Source organism: Onychomys torridus, chromosome 19, assembly GCF_903995425.1.
Source record: "Onychomys torridus chromosome 19, mOncTor1.1, whole genome shotgun sequence".
Taxonomy (NCBI): Eukaryota; Metazoa; Chordata; class Mammalia; order Rodentia; family Cricetidae; genus Onychomys; species Onychomys torridus.
In genome coordinates this window covers 47,177,442-47,203,290 of record NC_050461.1, presented here as the reverse complement: position 1 = coordinate 47,203,290, position 25,849 = coordinate 47,177,442, and the positions used below count along the sequence as shown (strand labels likewise).

The following is a 25,849-nucleotide window of genomic DNA, read 5'->3' as shown; positions in this document are numbered from 1 at the left end:
TTTTTATTTTGGCTAGTATCCCTTAGATATTTGAATTGTTATTATTTATAGCAAGACGGATGTGATTAAAAGAGAGACGGTTGAAACCTGGTCTCTGTGATCTGAACATTGGGAGAGGGAGAGAAAGTGGGAGACAGAGAAGAGCGGAAGACAAGGCCTCTGGGGTTGGTGTTCTCATTTATGGAAGGGAAGATTGCTCTGTTTGGAGGGTTTGGGCCTGGGCGAGATAAGAACTTTGAGAGGATCCCAGAACACTCACTTTCTCTCTCTTCCTTCCTTCCTTCCTTCCTTCCTTCCTTCCTTCCTTCCTTCCTTTCTTTCCTTCCCTCCCTCCCTTCCTTCCTTCCTTTCCTTCCTTCCCTTCCTTCCTTCCTTCCTTCCCTTCCTTCCTTCCTTCCTTCCCTCCTTTCTTCTTTCCTTCCCTCCTTCCTTCCTTCCTTCCTTCCTTCCTTCCTTCCTTCCTTTCCTCCCTCCCTTTCTTTGTGATAGGGTGTCTCTGTGTAGCCCTGGCTGTCCAGGAACTCATTCTGTAGACCAGGCTGGCCTCGAATTTACAGGGATCCATCTGCCTCTGCCTCTGAGTGCTGGGATTAAAGGCGTGCGCCACCACCGCTAGGTCAGAACGTCCTATTTCTGAGCTTCCTTGAAATATTCTCTGGTTATGCATAACCCCCCACATTCTAAGTTCTATGCTCCTAGCATTCTCTCCAAGCATAACTTTTATCTCCAGAGTGGACTTGCTGGGAGGAGGAAGTCTCTTGAGCTTTAGGTGTGCCTCACCTATACATGAGTGACCAGCATTTACTACTTGAGAACTACAGAGCTGGGATCACAGAGCGACAGTCCCAATCCAGCTTTACAGGGAGGATATCACAGCCCATAAGGAGAAAGCTGCTTATCTTAGATTCCACAGATCATAATTAATGGCAAAACTAAGCACAGAAGGAAGGTTCCCAAACCTTGCCTCTGCACTCCATCAGAAGGATGGCTATTGAGGGAGGCATTTCCTCAGCAGACTTAAGTATGATATTGAATGCCCTGGAATTTTCCAACACCCACCTGGGAGATCCTCTTGGTACCATCTGGCAACCTTTCTTTCATAGCCTTTTACTAGGATAACATAAACATAATGTAAATGAGAACGGTAGGGGTTCTTTCTCTCCTGCGCTTTCATTGGGGCTACTAGCCAAACAAAACTGTGTGCTTGCTATTCAAAAATGACGGAGAGACTTCCCTTTGGGCGTGATGAGACTCTCTGAGGTAAAGAAGACAAAGGTCCTGCTTACGATTCATGTACCTGGGTTCTGATCATAGGTGACCAATGTTAATAAAATAGTCAATACCACGTGGTACCACATAATGTGAAGTCAATAAAGAGAGCAATATGTCTGAAGTCAGTAAAGGAGAGAAACTAAGGCATGGTGGAATTGGTGGAGGGCTGGGTGGTCATGAAGTTTATTTTCTGAGGAGGTGATTGCTATTTGAGGTCATAAAGAGACTTGGAAGAAATCATTAAAGAAATGAGGCCCCAAATTCAAGACAATGAGGTTGGTAGGTTCTTGTGTGAGACAGAGGAAGGAAGTTGTGGCAAAGGTCGGTGAACAATGGAGAGTGTGAGGATTCAGGAAGACAGGTAACTGGGAGGAATAGAAGAAAGACTGTGGGATACAGCAAGGGCCTCAGTGCAGTTGACCAAGACCAGAAACAGGACTAGCCACCCAGAATTACAGCCTCATGGGCAGCGTAGGCAATGAGATAGGCACGTCCAAGAGGTCAGAGCGTCAGAGATTGCTTTCAGGGCTAAAATCGGATTGTAGCCATCTTGCTTTCAGAATCTCTGACTGTTCTCTTTCCCCTGAGTCATTATTCTAAATCTGTCTTCTCTTTTGAATGGGATCACGAACAAGAAAATGATATCATTTCCTTCTTGAGCTCAGGCCTCTGAACTTGCCCTAGTGGACAAATAGCGAAAGCCTTGTTCTCTTTCAAGATCTTCTTATATGGGACACTTTCTCTGCCCACTGCTGTGAACCTGAGAACAGGAGCTGTATCATGACTGCAAGGTCATACTGCTTTATGTTGAATGAGGATCAGGAACAGGCTTCTCCTCTTCTGGTTGGCCTGGACTCCAGGTAACATTTCCTTTTCCTACCACCTAATTAAGCCATTTTAATGTATAGCTTCCAAAGAGACTCATGTGCAAATGGGAATGGAAAATGTCACATTAGGCTCACTGATACATTTGGCTTTTTGTTGTTGTTTATTTTATTTGTTTATTTAACTCTTTTGAGACAGGGTTTCTCTATGTAGTCAGTCCTGGCTGTCCTGGAACTCACCACTAGAAACATTAAGGAAGACTGCGCATAAAAAGATCCCTACCATTCCTTGTATAAAGATGGGAGTCACTGTGGTAGGTTGAAAATGTACTAAAAAGAAAACTGTCCCACCTCTCTCTGCCTTGTTATATGTCCCAATGAATCATTACATTACATTAAAAAAAAAAAAAACATAGCGCCAAGATATTCTTTAACTTAGCATATTTAGCTTATTTTGTAAAGATTTCACTAGACTCTTGAACGAAATTAGTTGCATGGTCCTCAGCTCCTTCAAAGCATCCTGTTCATCTCTTGAGTATATACAGGACTTACTGCCCTGCTATACAATGGTGTCATTCATGCCCGAGTCCGAAGACGCAGTCCAGCCTTCTGCACGCAGTAAAGGCTCAGCGCAGGAATACTGAGTGAAGACAAAGACCCAAAGCAAAACGGAGATGTTTATTTTGAGCTTTGATCATCTTAATCCACTAAGAAACAATTTTGACATAAAAATTCAATGTGGAGGAACTGCCTGCATTTCCTTATGCTTCATCCTTAAAGAGAGATTCCAGTTACAGTTTAGACATCTTCTCTATTCCAAGAGCACTGGTGCTTTTTGTTTTTTGTTTTTCCTTTGGTTGTCAATACAAGTTTTTTAAAGCTTGGGGATTTTAGGGCTCCAGTGGTTTCTTTGAACCAACCCAGTTTCTGACCATTTGGAGATTTATTCCAGACACCAAACGAGAGACTTCAATTTCAGGGCTGGTGGGGTGGGGTGGTGGTGGTGGGTGGGTGGTAGTGGTGGGTGGTGGTTATACAGTAAGTGATGTCACCATTAGGAAAGTAGACCAAAATGAAGTCTCAGTTGCGTTCTGTGATGAGAGATTTAACAATTTAAATCCCATGATATATCAAAACAGAAAGGGGGTTGGGGATTTAGCTCAGTGGTAGAGCGTTTGCCTAGCAAGCGCAAGGCTCTGGGTTTGATCCTCAGCTAAAAAAAAAAAAAAAACCAGAAAGGAAGACAATGAAAGAAAAAAATCATATTATTGATGAGAAGGAATAAAATATTTTATCAGTAAACAGGCATAGAAAGTCTCATGGGCAGGTGGTGTTTATTCTGGTAATGATGTATGTGTATGATTCAAATCAGAATGTCTATCAATACAGTTCACATAATATGCATAGAAGTAAAATAATATACTAAGTTTATTAAAGCCAAACTCTGCCTTCAGTAATGTTCAATATTCATGATATTTCTGATAAACTCTAGCAAAGTGGGAAAGCGTTTGTTTAAGTTTCGTTATACTTAATTCATAAGTAGGGAAGTACTTCCGATGATGTCAAAATGAAGCTAAGGACGGTGACATTGGGGGAGGAAGTTGATTCAAAGCAGTGGGATAAAGAAGAGGACACAGGGAAGAAGAGCTGAAAAAGGAAACAAAATAATTCACCTTATTTTCAGAATGACTGTATAGAATTCTAGAAGCATCTACAAGCCATTGTTAGACATCACAGGGAAGCCTGGAAAGTTCCTTGGACATGATGACACACAGAAGAATCAAAACATTCCTTGTGGAGGGCACAGAGTTAATTAAAAGAACAGAAAAAATTTTAGAAAAAACAAAATTTTAGGAATTCATTATTAAAGCTACATGTTTCCGCATGGGAGAAAAGTTTAAAATATCCTTACATGACATTTTAAAAGGTAGATGGGACCAGGTATATATCTGTAATCCCAGGATGTGTGAGGTGGAGGCAGAAGGATCAAGAGTTCAAGGTCATCCTTGGCTACATAGCAAGTTCTAGGCCAGCCTGGGTTACATGAAATCTTGTCTCAAAAATAAACAAGTAAGCAAATAAATAATTGGTCGATGAGACATGCAGCTGTTGATAGGATGCCTTGGTCATGTAAGGATGTCATTTTTAACATTAGATTTATAAAAATATCAACAGAGTACTGCATGAATTTTGAAAACCTAATGAACAATAACAATAAAACCTCTTAATAGGGCTACGTCAAGGGAAATTAAGTCAGTATTGAAGGGGAGCAAAGAGGGTTCACCATGGGCATCATGGCACCAGCAGTTGGAAAAGTAGACTAGAGAAGATTCAGAGCCCAGACTCAGGCCCACACACACCCATGTAAACTTGGCATACAGAGGACAGGAAATGCAACTTAGTGTGGAGAGTTTGTGTATTTCAACTAGTGAGGATGGGACCATTGGCTAGGCATGTACAATCAGAGCTTAGGTCTAATCGTCAAACACTCCACCACCATCAGCTCCACCTCCATCAGCTTCAGGCAGATTAAAAACAAATGTGAAAAAGCAACATTTTAGGAGTCTTTGAAAAAATGAATATGCTTATCACCCAAAAACGGGAGATAGTTTTTAAACCCAACCCCGCTCGTCCTGCTTTCAAAAGTGTATTTTGTGTTGGGAATTGTGTAATTTATCTTCTGAGAAGTTACATTAAAGTTAAAAGGCATGTCTTTTTTAAAATAAAAAAAAGACATTGGCAACTCACACGGTCCACAGAATTGATAAACAACTCTTATGAAGTAATGAGAAGAGAAAAAAAAAGTTTCAACATGAGAGAGAGCAGGTGATGGATATGCCAGAAAAAAAAAAATCACAGAAGAAATCTAAATGGCCAGCAAAACAAAAACAAAAACAAAAAAAACCCCAAAACCCAAAAAACAAACAAACAAAACCCCAAAACTCACTGCAACTGGCCCAATGCAAGCTAGAGAACCACTCTAAGAAGACTCACATGGCAGTTGTACAAACTGGAGAAATAAAGCTCAAAAATGATGCTGAGTGGAAAAAAAAAAATCTGCAGGGGTCTGACAGTATTTATTCCATGTATGAACCAAGGAAAGCAAGTAACATATTTCAAACAGATACATATGTAATGATGGCAAAATTCCTACCCTGAGGCTGGGGTGTGTGGCTGGGTGGTGGAACACACGTCTGTGTAATATGTGAGAGTCCCTGGGGTCCTGCAACACAACAGGAAAACAGGCAACCCAGCTTGTAATGAAGCACTGTATTGTAAGTTACAATGAAACACAAATCCAGGTAGAGCTGGTTTATCTTGGCTGATCCTACATCTTTTCCTTTTTTCCTTCAGTGATGCCGTAGGCTCTTGACATCTAAGACAATTGTTTCTCCAGTTTTTAATTTAGGGGAGGATGATACACGGATGGGAGTAGTTATGTCACATAACCTGACAATTGATTCCAGATTTCTCTTGCATTGCCATGCCAGAGAATTGGTTTACCAGCACCTGAGTATATCACTCTACATGGTGCAGAATGACATTGGAGAAGGACATGGAAGAGGTTTTCAGTGAGATTTTTTAATGTCTTAAAAATGTAAGGAATTTAAAAAGTAAACATGGTACAAAAAAAAAAAAAGCTTCAAAGAAGCTGGAGTTTATTATACCATTCTATATTTTTCTGTGCTTTGGAAATACAGGTCAAAGGTTCCCTAACCCACATATTCAGGACCAAAAGTGTTTTGGAGTTTGAAATATCTGCATAGACATAGCACCTTCCTTATCTTGGAGATGGGACTCAAATCTAAACACAGAATTCTGTTGTTTCATCTACCAGATAATACAAACGTCTTGAAGGTAATTATGTAGAGTTTTCAGTGGGTCTGTGTTACGGCTGTGACACATGACTTGAGGTCAGATGTGGAATTTTCAACTTGTTCCCCATGTTCAAAAGGTTTCCAATTTGGAGTATTTTGGATTTGCATGTTTACATTTGCTCCATCTGTATGCCTTTGAAAATAAAACCCATTCAGCTGAATTTTTCAGGCAAATATAACCTTCACCTTTGATTTGGGAGACTTAAATCTTACCTAGTTGGACACAATATTATAACACTATGTTGAAAAAATCTGGGATTAACCAACAGAGTTTTAGAGTCTATTACTTAAAGTTCTGTCATGATTCCCCAGACAGTTGCATCTTGGAAATCAATTGGAATATCATTAAAGATGCACGAGCAGTGACATAAAAGGTCACATTGATGTCCTTACTTACCCAACCTTAACAACTGCAGGGTCATTTAAATTATAAATTAGGTTCTAGATATAAGAAGACAGAAATCCAAACAAATGGGGACGAAACAAAAGAGGTGATTCTACTGTATGTAGCTGAGCATGGGAGTGAACCCCTGTAGCCCCAGCACTCTGGAGGCCACCATAAGAAGACTGTGAGTTTGAGGATAGCCTGGCCTACATAGTGAGGCCCGGCCTCAAACAAACAAACAAACAAACAAACAAACAAGCAAACAAGCAACTAACCAAACCACAGAACCCAGATGATTCAACAGCAAAGTTAAACAACAGATATTTTTCAAAACATAGGAAGATACTAGAAATGAACAAAAGCAGTATCCAGAGTGGCCCAGGCTTGTGCTACACTTGGGAGCTACTTCCTGGTCTCAAAGGCTGATTCCTCACATATGAAGTGTGTGTGTCTTACTGCATTCTCTCCACCTCGAAGTGATGCTAAGAGGGTTAAGGGACTGTAAGAACAGAGAATATACAAATGTGATCGCCACAGCCATTGGCAGGAACACAGTGGGTTGCCACGGTGTGACCTCACCCATGCCTTGTATGGACATCATCAGCAGGGCATCCCTTTACTCTGACCCAGGTATATTTTAGACAGGATGGCTTTCACGGTCAACGAACACCCAACAGAAAAGAAAGGAGGATGGATTCAAGAATAGAAAGGTCTTCCTAATTCTTCAGCTTTTGCAGAATAGGCCTCACCACTGAGTCCTTACTTGATAACTCACCTTCTTTCTTTAGACAAGGAGACACACGAACAATTAAATTCTAAGGAGTGAAAATCCCTCCTGAGGTTAGCCATAGCTCTCTGTACTTCATAAACGGCTTGAAGAGCCAGGTTCTGCTATGCGGGAGGGCACATGGCTGAGTGAGCCCTATGACGTAGATGAAGGGATGATGCCTCTAAAGCTATCTGGCCTCTGGCACAAAGGAACTACTCCCCAAGTACTTGTCATCATCAGTTTACAGCCAAACCACAGAAGAGCTAAGGCGGGGACCTCTCAGCATCCAGCATCTTTCTGGGTCACAATGTCATTAGTGGGCTCTGGAAAGTGATGCTCTCCTGGGACTCATGGGATTGCCAAATAGGGGCCTGCAATAAAACCAACACATCACTGGTGAGCATGTGTGGCTTCTGCAGTTTTTGATGTGTTTCTCATGGTCTTACTGCTGGGCTGATTTATCCAGATAGTGTTTCTCTGTAGCGGCTCCACATTTTAAATACCTAAAGACCATGTAGAAAATTCTGATGCTGTGGCCCCATCCAAGACCAATGAGTCAATTTCTGAAAGTAGGGTCTCAATACTGCTTTAAAAAAACAATGCTTTTATTTATTTATTTATTTATTTATTTGAGAATTTCATACAGTATATTTTGATCAGATTTTCCCCTTCCCCAACTCCTCCTGAGTCCCTGTCACCTCCCTACCCACCCAACTTCATACTCTTTCTCTCTTTTAAATACAACAACAACCACAGACCACAAGCCCTGGGGAGTCCGGTTTGTGTTGGTTGACCACTCCTGAGTGCTGGGTCCACCCAGGAATTTGGCTGATATACCCAGTGTCGCTCCGTTGAAGAAAACTGATTTTCCTTCTCCCAGCAACAACCAGTTTCAACTAGCTTCTGGGTTAGGGCTGGGACATCATGCCCACTTGCCTTACATGCTGAGAGTTCATCTGGCTTTAGCTTGTGCAGGTCCAGTGCATGATGCAGTCACAGTCTCTGTGAGTTCAAACCTAGTCAGGCCCTCTGTGTCTAGAAAATGTACTTTCTTTGGAGTCACCCACCACCTCTTGTTCTCACAGTCTTTCTGTCCCCGGTTAAATTCCTGAGCCTTTAAAGAAGGGGTACGATCCCATGTAGGCCAGCTGTTCCTTGTTCTTTTGTTTTGAGATGTGGTGTCATGGAGCCCAGGCTGACCTTGAACTCACTATGTGGCTGAGGATGACATTCCACTTCTGATCCTCCTGCTTCCACAGGTGAGCCCAACACTCCCGGTTTAATTTAGTGCGGAGAACGAAACCTAAGGGTTCAGGCATTCTCAGCAAGCGATCTACCAACTGTATACCCTAATTGTGTTTTTGAAGGAGAATTTCCCAGGTGCTTCTGTGGGTGGCCCAGGAGGAGAAGCATGGGCTCAGAAGACACCAAATGGTTCTCAGAGTCTACAAGATCAAGCAAGTGAAACCCTGATGTAGCCTTGGCATTTCCTATGAGCTGGACTGTTAGCACTGTAGAAATCTGCCTCCTACAAGCCAGGCTGGTGCTAAATGTCAGGGACCCAAAAAGACACAGGAGACGTAGATCCTGCCTCTGAGGAGCTCATTTTCGTTGGCCCCAATAAGCAATACATAATGTTCTTACAGGAGAACAACCTTGTGTGTATGGACTTACCTATTAAAGTGGTAGATATCCTGTATGTTTCCAAAAAGAGCAGCCCTATCTTCAGTCCCCAGGGGAAGTTTTGTCTGGTCCTTGATGCATTTGAGGTAATCCTGTGAAGTCAATGAGAAGGATGCTTTAGGACTCCTGATCTTTTCTAAGACATTTTTAATATTCAAGATGAATCACTGGCATCTATTTCAAATAATTATGATACTAATGTGCTCATTACCTCTACCACAGAGTAGGACAGATGTATAATACTTACCTATTAAAGAGCATGCAGTTCTACCAAGGAGAAAGAGCATGACCTACATTAAAGTACACCCACCCCCCCCACCCACCCCCCCCCCGCCATTTACCTAATCTATCAGAGCTTCTTGCTATGGATGCTGGTCCTGGTTAGTGATAAAGTCAAAGTTTGGGCAGGGTATTTCCTATGTCCTTGAATGATTTATTTGATTTAAGAAAAAAAATAATTCAGGGGTCTCAGGGTATGGCTCAGTTGGGAAGTGCTTGTTGTGCAAACATGAGGACCTGAGTTCAAGCCCTGGAACCAACATGAAAAAGCCCATGATGTAACACATGCTTGTAATCCCAGCACTGGGGAGGTGGAGACAGGTGGATCACTGGAGCTTGTTCATTGGCTAGCCAGCCTAGTTGAGTTATCGAATCCCAGGCCAATGAGGACCCTGTCTCAAAAACCAAAGCAGACAGAACTTGAAGAACCATACCCCAGGTAGATCTTTGGATTTCACATGTGCTGGTCATATATGAAAAATCAGAAATAAAAATTCAGAGTTGTTTAAGACAATCTTTAAAGTATAAAGGTATCAGATACTTACATATAGAACCAGATCCATGCCAATGTGGGAAAAGTTTAAAAAAAATTAACACATTACTCACTTTTGTTAAGTGTGTTAAATTATATGGATGAATCATGGGGAATGGAAATAACTTTATATGCCTAACACTTATCAGCTCTTAAATACGTCCCACAGCAGTCAGACCCACAGAGGGTTAAAACCAACACAGCCCAGACACTGTTTGGATTGCCAAGAGGGGAAACTGCTTTCTGCTCCTTGTGTGCTCCAGAGTTCATAACTCAGCATTCCTCTCTCCCTCCATTGCTGAAGAGTGGACTCGGTAGGAAGCGAGGAGTGAATTAAAAACAAAACAAAAAGTGGAAGCAGCTGAAATAACGTAAAATTAAAAAAAAAAAAATCAATACGGTCCCCTCCCCAGGACTGTACAGTGCAGCTCCACTCCCTTCCAAGTTCAAGATGCGATCTGCAAGCATTGGGGGGGGGGGGATGTGTGCAAAATAACAGGGACCACAGAGCACAGCTCCCCACTGCATCCCATTTTCCAGCAGGCCACAAGGGGCTGCGCAGAAGAACCCCACTGAAGGAGAAGCTGGGCTCTCCTATGCCTTTTCCTAAGCCACACCTACTTGTTTTGTTCCTTCTGTAAACAGCAAAGGCATTGTCTTGTCGTTAGCATCCTAAAGTAGCACAGGTCACTGTCTACACCAAATATGCTTTCCTTCTGGTCCCTTTCCGCCTACAAGTATTGCCATACATGACTTTGATTATCTTTTTAAGCAAGCTTTGTTGGTAATCGCTTTTTTTTTTACCCCCTCATTCCCTCTTCCCCCTCCCCCCCCCCACCTCCCTTCCTGGAAGCGAACGTCTCATAAGAAAGCAGGCTCACAAGATTTCAGTGTAGTTGGCTGGCACCCCCCCCCACAATCCCCCCCCCCCCAAGCTAAGCTTATTATCACTCCCAGGAGAGGGACAAGGATAAGGAAGTTATGTCTGTGCAGGGGAGTTAATGTCCAGCCAAGAGCAGCTACGCATGACAGAATTGAAGCAATAGTACTTTTAGAACAACATGTACAACCTGCTCTTCACCAAAAAAACACTCACTGAGAACTAGTGGGACGGTTCGGTAGGTAAAGGCGCTTGTTATCAATCTGATGATGACCTGAGTACCATGCCCCGCCTCCCCCGCAGAACCCACATGGCGGAAGGACAGAACCAACTCCCTCGAGTTGTCCTCAGAACCCCAAGGCATGCACTCCTCCTCAAAGAGAGGCCAAACAAAACAAATTAGTATTTTATTAAATTACACATGGCACATAAAAATGGTCTAATACTCAACTTCATCACATGCTTCTTTTTGATAATAGCTTAGCATGTCATTTCATTAGACACTTAAAGAACTTTATTATTTTTATGTGTGTGTGTGTGTGTGTGTGTGTGTGTGTGTGTGTGTGGTTTGTGTGTAGTCCACACAAGCGCAGGTGCCCAAGGAAGCCAGATATGTCTGATCCCCCTAGAGCTGGAGCTACAGGCAGTTGTGAGCTACTGAACATGGGTGTTAGGGAACTAAACTTGGGTCCCCTGGAAGAGCAACAAGTGGTCTTAACCACTAAGCCACCTTCCCAGACCCAAATGAGACATTTTCAAGGAATATTTTGCATGTAAAATTAAGGAAATTAAACTAGAGACCCTGGACCATACCAACACATCAAGCTGGGGGTACAACTGGGACGATGACCAGATGTCGGAGTCAAATGATTGGCCACAGCAGGCTGTGAAGGAAAAATCCTGTAAAAATCCTTGAAAAATTTCATCTGGGGTTAGAGACAAAGCCCGTGGCTCCTTTTCAACAAATCTCTAATGGAAAGTACTTTGAAACTCAGAGTTCATGGCAGAGACACTATATTTTAGACGCTGCTTTCTTTTCTGACATTGTCGAGAAAATAGGCCATTAGGAGTCCACATTTTTGTAGGTCATTCTAGATAACAGATCAAAGTTATATGGCCACAACTTGTTCCCCGCTCTGACCATAATTAAGTCTTTTAAAGAGGGGACGTTAACCCTGAACCAGTTACTGGAAACTAGTGTAGCATGTGTTGGCCTGGCAGCTGTAATCATCAGAAGCCAAAATGAGAGGCTGGAAGCTCAGCCTAATAACAGTTCACTCTGTGCTCAAATGACAGAGCGAGGGCATCCGTGAACTCCACGAGAGCCCATCACACTGCTCATTAGTTTCATTGGCTTCAGGTCAGTACCTATGGCTATCATATGGCGTACAACCAACCCACAGAAGATGTCTACACTGGAAGGAGTTCTTGGCCACGAGGGAATTCACTCTGGTTTGGGGGCAGGAAGAAACAGACAGAGACACTCAAAAGAGAACTTGCTATCACTCAGTTTCCCTTCTGAGATTTAAAAATCTGCTTTAAAGTATCTAGTTTTTAAGTAGCTTATGTCCTTAAAGATCTCCTTCATTGAATAGTTTGTACATGACTGCTCTCCTTTGACTTTTGATTTGAAAATGCTTCCTTATTTGAAAATATCAAAATAGAGTCTAACTTGGTCCCTGTCAAGGTGTGGGAGTGGATAAGAGGCAGTTTGCAAACCGTTTCTGACCCACCACAATGTAAAGACAGAACCTAAAGAAGCATGTTGACACCTTGATATGAGTCTGACAGTCTGTTAGCTTATTAATAAATCTGTTTCTAAAACTGGCATGTCTTTTTAAAGTTTGAAATTATTTTTAAAAAGTTTACTGTTTTTATTTTCTGTGCATGAGTGCTTTGCCTGCATGCATGTCTATGTACCACATGCAGGCCTGGTGCCCTAGGAGGTCAGGAGAGAGCATCTGATCGTTCATGGACCTGTTGTTACAGCTAGTTGTGAGGTGACACATGGGTACCAGGAATGAAACTCAATCTCTGGCAGAGCAGCCAGTGCTCTTAAACACTGAGCCACACCTTCAGCTCCATAACTGGCATATTTTATTCTTCCCTGTTTGATTATTTTACAAATGCAGTATTTGGTGACAAAAGCTATAATGCACGCACACACACACACACACACACGTACACACACACACACACACACACACACACACACACACACACACACACCAGTTGGAGAAATCCAGGTCTAGATCAACATGCCGCAAAAGACACACAAAGAATGTTATAGAGAGTTCTACAGAGATTGCTGGGACAATTTCTACAAGGTACTTAAAGAAATTTAGTCAATGGCTCCTCTAACCTGTCTCTTCCTTGAGATCATGTTTTAAAATGTTACAACCCACTTAGCACTTACTAGAGATAAACCACTATGAGGAAAAGATAGTTATTTACATGAAAGTTAGCAAGAGTGCCTCTCAATATTTTAGATCCATTTTCTCCTGTACTCTCTTCAGCTTGGAGATAATCCCACTGGGGAAAGGAAACTGGAAACTTCTTTCCTGATCCTCTTGATTATACATCAACTCCTACACAGTGGATTTCTGTGGCACTTTTTGGTCCAGCTTCTCCTGTTAGCACTTTGCACTCTATTCTTTAGATAAAGTTCTTACAGTTTTCCTTTTTCTTGATGGTGGCGATGATGTTCTTTATTTGGGAGAAAGCATCTTCTCCATTTCCCAGAAGCTATCACTGGCCACCGCCTGGTACTGTGTCTGGATGCCACTGAAACCAGAGTGACCTATATTTGTATGCCGATTTACAGTGTTAAATAAAGCACACTCAACTCCACTCAGCCAGTCCTTCTGGCTGCTCTTTCTGGGGGCATTAAGAGTGGGTGCCAAGTTCTGTTTTACAAGCTAGGAGTTTACAAATTGAATCATATGGATCCTTCCCTTCAAGGAGCTCCCTCCCTGGCTAGCTGAAAATGTGTCAACAAACAGGTCCTGTACAGTTCTGTCTAAATGACTGATAAGTGTCCAGTAGAGAAGGATGCACATATTTAGTAGAGAAGGGAATCACATGCAGAAGTGGTCAATTCCAGGAAGGAATAATAACCCTTGGCAGGAGAGAAGACCTTTTAAAGAGACACTACTGCTACCAGACTACTGAAAAAACAATGAACTCCAAAGAATCAAATTTTGGTGGACTTCCACACTAGGGAGAAGAGAAAGGCTGAAGCCTTGGTGCCAGCCAGAGGAGGAACTTGCTTCCCAGGAGGCAATCACCCAAAAGCTGAATCAATGATGGCAGTGACATACCTTGAGCAGGATTACTTATTTATACATACCTGTTGCCCTCCACGCTCCCCAATGGACTAGAGTTATTGGACCCCTTTATTTATTCTTCTTCTCAACGTCTCTACTTTAAATAAGCCCAGTTTATCAGCTTTTCACTATGTCTTGTTGTAGGCAGAATTTCTCTGTCCCACCAGTCAGCTCTGTCCTGCCAGCCAGCTCCCCAAATAACCACACATAGAGACTTTTTTGTTGAGCTGAGGATTGAACCCAGGGCCTTGTGCTTGCTAGGCAAGCGCTCTACCACTGAGCTAAACCCCCAACCCACACAGAAACTTATTATCAATTATAAATGCTCAGCCAATAGCTTAGGCTTGCTGCTAACTAGCTCTTACATGTTAAGTTAACCCATATTTCTTATCTACATTCTACCACGTGTCAGTACCTTTTTTTTTTTTCAGCATGGCATATTCATCTTCTGCCTCCTCTGATGACTCTGTGACTCTGCCCTTCTTCTTCCCAGCTTCCTTTCTGTTTGACTCTCCCAGGTAACTGTTTCCTGCCTAGCTATTGGCCAGTCAGCTTTTTTGTTAAACCAATCAGAAGGCGCCTTGGCAAGTCATATCTTCACAATGTACACAAAAAATTATTCCGTAATAACTTGTTTCTTTAATTGGCATAGTTGGGACAGGTGGCTGAACCTAGTTTATTAGGGTTTCTAGGGCTTAGGATATTATCCTAAAAACTTCAATAACAGGAAGAGAGGCTTCATAAAGGAGGTGGGTAACCAAGTCCCTGAGGATCAGTAGGTATTTGGATACAGAGAAAAGGAGAGAGAGACCACAACATACAGGCAGTTAGAAATGAGGCTCAGGTAATAACATCAGGTCCCTGAGGGGAAGTAACAGGGGCTGGCCACGGGTGGGAAGGAGGCTCAGAGTTGAGTTTAATTATAGAGAGCAAGACTTGTGGAGCCCACTAGTCCTGGAAGGTGGAGCATTGGAGTGATGGGAAGATCCTGAATGCTCTCCCCTGCTGTGCAGATGGTGATGTTACAGGGATTAGTAACTGAGGAGACCACAGAGGATGGATACATGCTTCATGGCTGACTTTGGACCCCACTTCCTGTTTCCTTGGTAACACTAGAAAGATAAACACCAGCTTTGCCATTTTTCAAGCCTATTGGTCAAAATAGTGAAATAAATAACCCTAGCTTTGGGAGGAGACAAGATGCTCTCATCTACTTCAAAGATGAGACATTACATATTATTGTCTCCTTTAAGAGTTAATCTAGCTGAGCCTGATAGTCACCTGGCCAAAAACTAGTCTCAGAAAGGCCAGTTTGCCTAAAGCCATGGTAAGAAGATGGGAAGAATAATTAGTCCTTTAATGAGGATGTATATATATGAGGATGTATGTATGAATGCATCTGTCAATTAATCTGTCTATCTATCTATTTATCTAACTATATGACATCAATATCAGGCCACAATACAGAGTCTGGCCCCTTTGTAAGTTTTAACTTAGACAGGTGTTACTTTCCCCTTTCCATTCCTCCTGTTTCATTTCTTTTGGTTGCTTGCCAGAAGTCTAAGCATGCTTTCCCAGCTACCCTGGGATTTCCCACTTGTCCTCTGAAGCTCCCACTGCCCTCTGCTTGACATGCACTGGCTTCTGCCATGCAGCTGCCTGTTGACTTCCATGGCTTACCATGCTGGCTTCTCTCAAGTGGCATGACTCTCTTCCTCCTCTCTGTCTCCCTTCCCCTGGCAGCTGCTGAGATTTACAGCTTGCCTGCTCTGTTCTTCTCCCAGACTCTCATAACATTGTCCCGGAGCTTCCTTCCATGTCTATTTCCAAGTTCTTTTATCAACAAGACTAAGAATCCAAAAGCGGGAACCCCAAGTCCCCTAGCAACAGTGGCAGCCACCAGAGGATACAATGAGATTGAAGACCACTCCAGCATCAGTGCTCAAAATCCAACCACAGGGAGGCTGCTTAGACCAGAGCAGGGAGCCCAGAGCATGGCCTGAACCTGAGACAGGTTGACAGCAGGGACATGTAGCAGTGAGAAAGGTGGGGGAGGGGAGTGAGTCCAATGAGAGGCATGGTTTGAGCGACTGGTCTACTCATCGCTGGTTTCAGGATGAGGAAGTCTGGGCTTCCCTCTATCTTTCCTCATTTTGTCACTGAGGAGGAATGTGCAGTTCTACCAGCTTTCCTCAGGACACTTGACTGTCCACTGAGGCAGCAGGTGGGTTGACAGGCACTGAGCAAACAGGACCCTTGTTTGCCTCTTATGTTGGGCCACAGCAGGGAGGCAGCTGGGCTAGGCAGCAACTGCTATTTTCTATCTTTCCTTTCCACTTTGTCCCAAGTGGTGGGCCTACAGAAGCCACAGTAGGGTAGTTAGAGGCTTTTCTGACAGGGACTTCCCAAACCAAGGTGGAATAGTCACTGACATCTCTGAGGATCTGTGGTGAACGGAGACAAGGCCTATCTTTGACTTACCACATGTAGAGAGTAGGGCCTTGCTTGCCTAGGACGTGTACTCTGCTCCTATCAGGATCCAAACTCTGAATAGGGCATCTATTTTGTAATCACTGTCCTCTGCACAGAATGCCTGGGGTTGGCTACGCCTCATAAGACTGGCTTAGAATCACAGGTCTCTATGACTGAATTCCCCACATGGTCACCTTCAATCTCTATCCCTAAGGGACGTGAACAAAGGTAGCATTTGTCTAGGGTCAAAATAACACAGTAGCCCTGGGCATGCTAAGGTTGTGATAACTGAAGGACATCTCTTGGAATCTCCAGGACAGGAGTGACCTGTGAGCAGTTGATTAAGAGAGCTCTGGCTCATCTGTGAAGATTTGGGGTCCATCTTAGGGACCATCAACAGAAAGCTGGAGCTAACACTTATCTTGTGTTTCAGGGTCAGAGCCCACACAAGTGACTGCTTATGAGAAAGTGATTTCAGGGGATCTCAGGGCCAGGACGCTCCAATCTCAGTAGACCAGCAGCCTGTACTAGCAGAAGAGAGCCTCTCAGGAGTCCTCTGTCTTAGGAGGAGCATCAAATAGCTCCTGCAAATCGGAGATGCAAGACTTTGGGTACTTCAGAATGCAGTGTCCACAGGGATGGAGATCAGGCCCTGAGAAAAGGTGACGGAGAGGGGATTCCCTGGACTGTAAGAGTCCCAAAGCACAAGCCTGCCATGATACCCCTTACCTCTCCCAGAAACAATCTCAGGGAAGTTGGGTGGAAATGAATGTCTAGCTCCGTTCGATGCTAGAAGGAGCTATTGACCATTTGGAAGAGGGGTAATAGAATGGTGGAAGATCTGAGATGTTTGCTGGAGAAGAAGGGGGCATAGGAGCAGGAGGGTGGGTGGGTGGAGACTGATCTGTCCTCCTGTCACCTGTCCATCTGTCACTTGTGCATCCGTGGACAGGCTGTTGACACAGGAGAGAGCAGGAAATGGGAAGCCTGGAATATAAGATTCCATCCAATAATGTTATTATAATGTATTCAGTAAAGCTTGGAGGCGCATGCTCTCTATGCATTAGGTCCTGATGTAGGGGGAGGAAAATGTTCAGGAAAGATGATAATGCAATCCTTGTCCCTGTAGGTACTCACCCCCTCACACACAAGGCAAAAACAAAAAGGGAGGAAACAATTAAAATGTAAGTGGCAATATGATTGCTTGAGTGGGATAAGCATAACTCACAAAGTCCTTTGAAAGCAGTGAAGAATCTATTTTCAAAGTACATAAACTTTTAATTCCCCCCCCCCCCGTGCCCCCAAATAAACCACTGAACAATCTTACAGTGGAAATCCTTGCTGTGGTTAGCAGATGATGTCTAAGAAGTCTAATATGCAGGCCCATATCTGTCCATCTTTTTCTCTATCCAACGCTTATTTGGGAGGAAGACACCATCAAAGGAATGGGAGCTGAGAGTCTCAGCAGCTCTATAAGGAAAAGCTGGCACCAAGGAGACAATGCTGTCTCAAGTCTATGGCACAAAGCCTGTGCTTCCACAGAGAACAGGGTGGGGAGTGCCATGGGCATGGAACACAGCTGAGATCTTCCTGTATCTCTGAAGGGAGGAGAGAGAAGGAGGAGGAGGAGGAGGAGGAGGAGGAGGAGGAGAAGAAGAGGAAGAAGAAGAAGAGGAAGAAGAAGAAGAGGAAGAAGAAGAAGAGGAAGAAGAAGAAGAGGAAGAAGAAGAAGAAGAAGAAGAAGAAGAAGAAGAAGAAGAAGAAGAAGAAGAAGAAGAAGAAGAAGAAGAAGAAGAAGGGAAAAAGAAAAGAAGGAAGGAAGGAAGAGAGAGGGAGAAAAAGAAGCAGAAGAGAAAGAGGGGGAAAGAAAGTAAACAAAATGAAGGATGAAAAGAGGAGACAGGGAGAAGGACAGAGTGGGTGGGGGAGCACACAGCCAACATTAGAGTTAGAGACAGCTCCTTGGCTGACATTAGGTCAGGTCTCATTTCAGGTTTCCTAATCTATCACAGGGAGGCTGGTCCTATTGACAATATGGGGGCATCTGTTAAGGACTCAGAGATGTTTTGATAAAAGAGTAATAAACCTGGAGGTTTCAGCCTCATTTACTTTCTATAGCATTTTCACTACACGAAACCAGTGAAAAATGCCAGGAATGGCCCTCTAGTCAAGCTGTGACAAATGGCACTCGCTCAGGGCTCTCTATTGTCTCCCTCCCTCCCTCTGAACAGGGTTGCTAAGAGGAGATAAGACACTAGACCTGCTGGAACGGGGAGTGGGGAGGTGGAGGGGGGGCAGGCTGGCAGCTCTCCCCAGAAAGAGAAGCTCGGAGAAGAAGGAGGGAGCATGGATTTTGTTAAAAACAGACCCGTTGGGTAGAATAATAAGTACTACAGCTAGGGAAGTTTGGACTGGTTTTCTCCTAAAGCTTTTAAGCAGAACAGAGTCTGCAGAGCAGAGGCTTATAAAAATCGATTCAATGTTCATTTCTTCGTGCAGTTTTTGAGACACGGTTTTGCTATTGGCCGAGGGTGGACTGGAACTTGTGATTTTCTCACCTCAGCTTCCCAATAGCTTGTATTACAGACACAATGTGCTACTCATTCTGCCTAATATGTTAAGAGTTCTTAGCGCTCAGGGTGGCTATCTTTTCCTTCACCTCTCATGATCATTGTAGCTATCACTGGAGCATAGGCCAGCCAGTCTAGCAGAATCCATGAACCCTATGTCCAGTAAGACACCCTGTCTCAAAAAATGAGGTGAAGAGTGATAGGGGAAGACACTGATGCTGATCTCTGGTCTCTACCCACATGTGCAAACACATTACTCTCCTTTCCACATTCACAAATACAAATATGTAAACATCCCTACCCTAAAATGTGCTTAAAGTTTTCAAAGGACACCAACCACATTCTCACATAGAAGCTCTTGTTAAAATAAGGGTAGACACATGGTACCCTGAAGAAATGCTGTTGAGAAGCCAACTACCTTTTCCCATAACTTTCCATTCCTTTAATAATATCAATATTTCTAGCTACCAATAGATGAACAAAACAAAACAGGAAAGCATTTCTGAGGCAGTCTATATACCTTTGGGTAGAGCTTAATTTAGAATTTAATGGCATTAAAAAATCTTCAACATGGCTACCGGGGTGTCTACTTGAATCCTCTAGAGAAAGGCACAGGCCCCAGCTCCCCATGGGCACTGACCAGATAGGGGGAAGAATAAATGTGTAGGAGGCTGCTGTTTGGGACATGCTTCCAACCCTAGTCACCAGTAGACCAGACCAGAGTGGAGTCATTTCTGCTGGGCACTGGCTTCCAAAAAACCAAGAGATCCCTAGCATGCAAACTAGCTTCCTTTTATTTTAAACCCATGAGGACAGTAACGTTGGAACAACCTGCCTTTGTTCTGTTTCTGCTCTGCTAAGCCCCTTTTCTGTCTATAAAAGCTCATCAGTTTGGCTCACCAGCACACACATTCCATTTTATGGAATAAGGACCTGGTTCTCCAAGTCCAAGTCAAAACCAATTAAGAGCCTCAAGACAATTTTGTTGTATTTTGCCTTTTGACATAGGTAAGCAGGGAGGCTAAGTAACTGCTTTCTTGCGATTCATCCTTTTCTTGTTTGTTTTGTTTTTGAGTCAGGGTTTCTTCATGTAGCCCTGGCTGTCCCAGAACTTGATTTGTAGACTTTTGTAGACCAGGATGGCCTTCACCTCCTGAGTGCTGGGATTAAAGGCATGCATGGTCCACCACCACCTGGCCTGACTCATCTCCCTCTGTCTGTCTTTCTTCTCCTCCACCTCTTCTTCTTCTTTCTTTGTTACCTAGTTGACTTTACACAGCATTTTTTTTTTTAAACTTGCTTTTGACTTTCCTAGTACCAAACTAGGTAAGGAAGCAGACAGATGCAATCAGAAAAGGCTACATCCTCAAAGGAGAAATGTGGACACCCAAGGACATATTAGACAGATGAGATATGTTGGCAATAATTTTAAATACTTGAAAATAAGATGTCAACTCATTTCAATCACAGGCAGTGGATGACTGGTACTATTTGAATCATGGTACTTAGGAAAAATTAAATAAAACCCAAAGGGATTTTTTTTTTTATTTTGGAAAAATTAAACATCACTAAAATAAGAGTACATTAGAAGATAATTAGAATTTTAGGTTCCCTTCATGGCTATTCATTATCATTACCATCATTATTCTCAGATTTATTGCTAGGTATCAACTCTCTGCTTCATATACATTGTCTCATTTCATTTGCACCACACCCTGAGCCATTATTGATTCCCTTTCTTTGGAAGCACAGAAAGTTTCCATCACTCTTCCAGGGTCACTCAGGGAATAAATTATGAAGTCATGTGTACACCAGGATCCGCTGGCCAGCCAAGCATGGAAACCCTGCACCCCACGTCAAAGGCTTTATTTGTTCACATGTATCTTTAAACAAAAGGGATGCTTGCTACTGGTTTATTCTAGGGGTTAAATGCAGTTTTTATTAGGAATCTGTCCAACACAACCACCCTCACTACTACAGACTGCATCTGACTTCCTGCCACTCCCATTTACACATTTAACTCTTCACTGTCAGATGTTCATACACACTCACTCCTGGTATGATTTTTCATCAGCTAATCTCTACCGTATCTGTTTTCCACCCCCCCCCCCATCTGACACTCAGACTCTACTGTGTCTTCTGACCTGCTCATGCATAGATAGGTTTCCTTCCTTCTCATGAACATCTGCTCTCAACTCCTTTAGGACATACAGCTGTTTCTGCCCACCACCTACAGTTTCAATACTGTGCTAATTTTCAAGTGAAGAAAAAACAAACAAAACAAAACAAAACAAAAACCAGTTCCATGATAAGAGCCTGAAAACTCTGTGTTTTGAGGCTGGAGGGTTTGGCATCCCATCTTGAAAGAAGACCCAGAGATACCACAGTGAAGAAAGAAATGACACCACTTTTGACCAGCACAGCTATGGTCAAAAGGAGATGTTGCCATACTGATATGGACAGGTATACGTGGGGGTTCAGGACCAGCATGCAAAGGCATTCTGTCACTGTGTATTGGTGTGTTCCACTGTGTCACAGAGGAGCATAGAAGCACTGTAAACATCTCAGAGTAACACAGGCCATAGACATATCTTCTCACATGTTCTTTCAATGGTGCTCTAACACTCTTCATGAGTTCTGCATCTCACTTTACTACATGAGTGGCTTACAAGCTTCACTAGTCAGAAAAATGACTAGTGATTTCAGAAGCCAAAATACTCCCAGGCCACCAAACCAATAATGGCCTACAGCCTATCCAGAAATTAATTCTAGGAATTTTGAAATAAAAAGACCAAGTAATGGCCCATTCACAAAAGTAATGGTTTTTCCACATATACATTTCCAGTTATCACATGCTTAACTTGTATTAGGCAGTTGAATCCTATCAGTGACTTGATAAATTAGAGCATCTCCCCCCAACTAGTCTATGAAGCCTGTAACAGCAATGTAGTTAATTCTCCTAATATGTGTTCTCAGGGTTCATTCATCCAAGAGAAGAAACAACTTTAAAGACAAAGCCTCTTGTTGTGCCGAATTTCTTGGAACTCTGACCCTGACACAAAATAAGGTTTCAAATGGCCACCAAGGTAGGGCCTACCTGGATCGAATTATCTAGGAGACAAAAAGGTGGAGGAGGATAGCTCAGCTTTCCTGAGTCACACGGATGGGTAACAGGGCTCTTTATGCTGTGTCTTCCCAACAATTACGGGACCATCTCCTACCATAGATGGTTGGTAGCAAGCACTTCACTACCATTGTTGACATGGGTGGTAGGGGAGAGTATGGGACCAGAGCTAATTATACATTTTCAGCATGCAAATAGAGTCTGTTTGAGTTTGAACCAAAAGTGGTCTGATCTTCCCTACTCCTCAGTGTTTTTTGAGGAGGAAACCGAGAGCCAGAAGGCCACACTGGGACTACTGCCACTAGCCAGTGTGTGCAGAGGCCCTGGTGCCAGACACCCAGCACAAGGCTATGGTAGTCAGCCATGGAAGGCTTGGCTTTGTATGGCTCCCACTAAAAAGCTAAAGCAATGGAGTCTTGAAAAGATGTCAATAATCAGCATTCTTCAGGACTCAGAAGGGGATGACTGGCAGGCTGGTGTGCTAGCTAGCATCATACTGTGCCTGGAACCCACATGCAGTGAGACCTTCCACGATGAACTCTGCCTCTGGCCTCAAGTGCCACACTCTGTCCAATATCACCTAGGAAAATCTTGTCCTGTGAGTGTATCTACTCTCCAATCTCACCATCTTTGTCTCTCTGCCATACTGTCTCTTAAATTCTGAGTAACAAGATGGCTTGTAGGCAAGTATGTGGTCCTCTTCCTTCCTTCCTTCCTTCCTTCCTTCCTTTCTTTTCTTTTTTTTAATTAATGATTGACATGGGAAGACCCAGCCCACTATGGGTAGTACCACCACTGGACAGGTATTCCCTGGAGCTTCAAGAAAGGTGAATGTGAGCCGTAGGAATCCTCCATGCTCTCTGCTCCAGTGTCTGCTTCCAGCAATAGGAGGAAGCAAACTAAAACACCTAGCTAACTCAGCCTTCCAGATTCTTCCAAGGTCCTTCTTACCCCGCGCCTCAGTGCATCGGGTGCTGTCCCTGATGGTTGTATTAGTAATTCCCGGATATTCTTCACATGAGCTCGAAAGTCTCTCTGGAGCTCTCGCTCTCCCACAGAATGGTAAGAGAACTGCACTCCCGCTTATCCATCACGAGGGACAGAATGAATCTTGGCAGTGTGAGCTTCCGCTACCAGGGTAAAGGGAGCCAGAGAGGCAAGGGTTAAAGGAGGCCCCGTCACTCTCTGGCAGTGGCAGGAGCTGCATAGAATTTCAACCCAGCTCAACATTCCTCCTGCGCTCCCCCCTTTGTCACAGGGGACAATTCTTACAACCCCATCCCTGGAAGTTGACAAAGGCTCTCAGGCCTGCTTCTCCTTTTTAACTCTTCCCCTACACGGGCTGAACTCCTGCCTCCCTGCAAGAAAAGAAATGCTTTTCTAATCAAAAGTAGATTAACTCCACCCTTTGCAACACCATTGTCCGGGCCTTAAACAGACCCCAGGGGGAGTGATTTATCCCCTGCTTTGTGCAAAACGGAACAAAAGGGGCCCTGGGCCCCGCAGCTCTGCATCTATTGTGGGCTAGCTCGCTGCCAAGGCCTTACTCTCCTCCCACTTACAGATCGCTGGTAGCCTGAGTGCTAGCACAAAGCAAGACTTGCTCCAACACAGAAGAGACACCCGAAGCTTCTCTTGTCTCAGCAAGAGAAAGATATTTTTTTTAACCTCGGAGCAAGCTTCATTAATTCCCTAATTAAAATGCATGTAGTTTTATTTTCACGATAAATGATTGTTTGAAATTAGTTTCATAAAGATTAATATTATTAACTCAAGCACTTTGCGGTAATGGCTCCAATCTCACACCAACCCCTGTGATGCAGAAGGCCTAATCTACAGCAACAGGGTAGTGATTGTGCGTGTTAATTAAAAATAACAAAAGGAAATATTTTAAAGGATAAAGAATGGCCTCTCCCAACACACACACACACATACACACACACACACACACACACACACACACACACACACACACACTTTTGAAGGCAGCTTATGGAAAAATCTTAGCATACATCATCCATTCTCCATTCTCCGTGACCCCCTTTTGAATGGCTTTCTTTATAGATCGGTTTGATAAAGCAAACAGCCTCTACAAGAAGCACTGAGCTTTATTTCTTATGAGTGATGCCCACAGCTTCGCACTGTGTGTCCGTCCCTGCCAGAGCCCCCTCTCCTTTCCTTATAGAAATTTATTTTCCTTTTTATGAGACGCCATTTCATTTTTGGTGCTGGATAAGTGCGTGAAAATATTTTTGATCCTGAAGATCCCACCTCTGGACAGAGAACTAACAATAGGCAGCTTATGGCTGCTGAGAGAGGGAGAATTAATTGATCTTGCCCAGCAATGATGAGTCCCCTGACTGGTTATCTAACACAAAGCTATCAGCCCTGAAACCACAGACACGTGAAGAGCAAAAATGGACTCAGCAGGTTGTACTTACATGTGTGCCTGTCTGTATATATGGATGTATACTCTGAGATTAGAGCGGGATGTTGGGTGACTTCCTCCATCACTCGACTGTCATTATCAGTCACTGAACAGGAAGCTTGCGACTTCAGCTCTGCTAGCTGCATACAGAGCCCTTGGGATCTGCCAGTCTCCATTTCCCAATGTTAGGGTTACAGGTACATGCAATCATGCCTGGCTTTTTCCTTCCTTCCTTCCTTCCTTCCTTCCTTCCTTCCTTCCTTCCTTCCTTCCTTCCTTCCTTCTTTCTTTCCCTCCCTCCCTCCCTCCCTCCCTCCCTCCCTCCCTCCCTTCCAATGTGGGTTCTGGTAATTTAGACTCAGGTCCTCACGCTGGCAGAGCAGACACTCTTACCCACTGAGCCATCTCAGCCCCTGGAACTACTGTTTATCTGGTCCAGAGTTGCTGGCTGCGATGGTAACCAAGTTCTGGGAATGGACAATAGTGACGATGACACAATGCTGCAAGTGTGTTTACTGCTGGCATCCGGGGATTCGACGTTCAATTGTGTCAGCTTTATTACCACTAAAACATATTTTAAAGGTTAATTAGAGAGCCTTATTTTATTTGTGAAAGATAAACATCAGACAACATATGTCAGATTGCTGCAGCCATCACAACATGACCACGTCTTGCCAGTGAGATCTATCGGAAAGGGGGCTGGATTGATGGCAGTAGTTACAAGCTTTTACTGTTCCTGCAGAGTTCCCAGCACCCACATGGTGGTTCACAACCACCCATAACTCCAATTTCAGGGGATCTGACACACTGGTTTGACCTCTTTGGGCAGCAGGCACATATGCATGTGGTACAGACACACACACACACACACACACACACACACACACACTCTTACACACACACAGGCAAAATACTCATACACATAAAATAAAATAGGTAACTCTTAAAGAAAAGAACACTTCAGTTTTGTCTGGACTTTAATTCACTAACAACATTCACCAGTGTGATTGAGATGATTTTGCACTCATTCCACAGAGTCTTTACTTCAGTCATTTGAGGAAGTCTTTCCCCGGCTTGCTGATGCTGGCACATCCACCTCAGCCCTCTACTTGCCTTAGGCTATGAAACCAAGTAATTAAGCTTATTTTAGACACGTAGGGTAAATAGGCTCTCAGTGACAGCCTGGGCCTCTTGGGTAAAGACACAGGGTTTACTGTCTAGTGTTGGAAATATCTATTTTGGCAGCTCAAAAGACACATTTGTGTCTGGGCTACATTCTTGAGAGCTGAGGCTGGTGGGGATGCGATTGCCAGTCATCTGTAGATTGGGGCTTTCTGAATTAGACTCATTTATAGGGAGAGAAGCTGACATCAGACTGGCCATTTGTTTCTGGACACACAGCTGATTGTCACATGAGCCCAGATACC

The 25,849-nt window shown here is 43.6% G+C and overlaps 1 protein-coding gene across 4 annotated transcripts in view; it reads right to left on the bottom strand.

Moving 5' to 3' along the window:
• The window catches only part of Plekhg1 (pleckstrin homology and RhoGEF domain containing G1), a 213,740-nt gene that overhangs the window by 44,733 nt on the left and 143,158 nt on the right, over positions 1 to 25,849 (bottom strand). For all 4 annotated transcript variants that reach the window (XM_036168921.1, XM_036168922.1, XM_036168925.1 and 1 more), the window contains one exon: positions 8,803 to 8,903. In XM_036168921.1, coding sequence (XP_036024814.1) covers positions 8,803 to 8,903 — 101 coding nt within the window. The remainder of the gene's footprint in view (positions 1 to 8,802; positions 8,904 to 25,849) is intronic.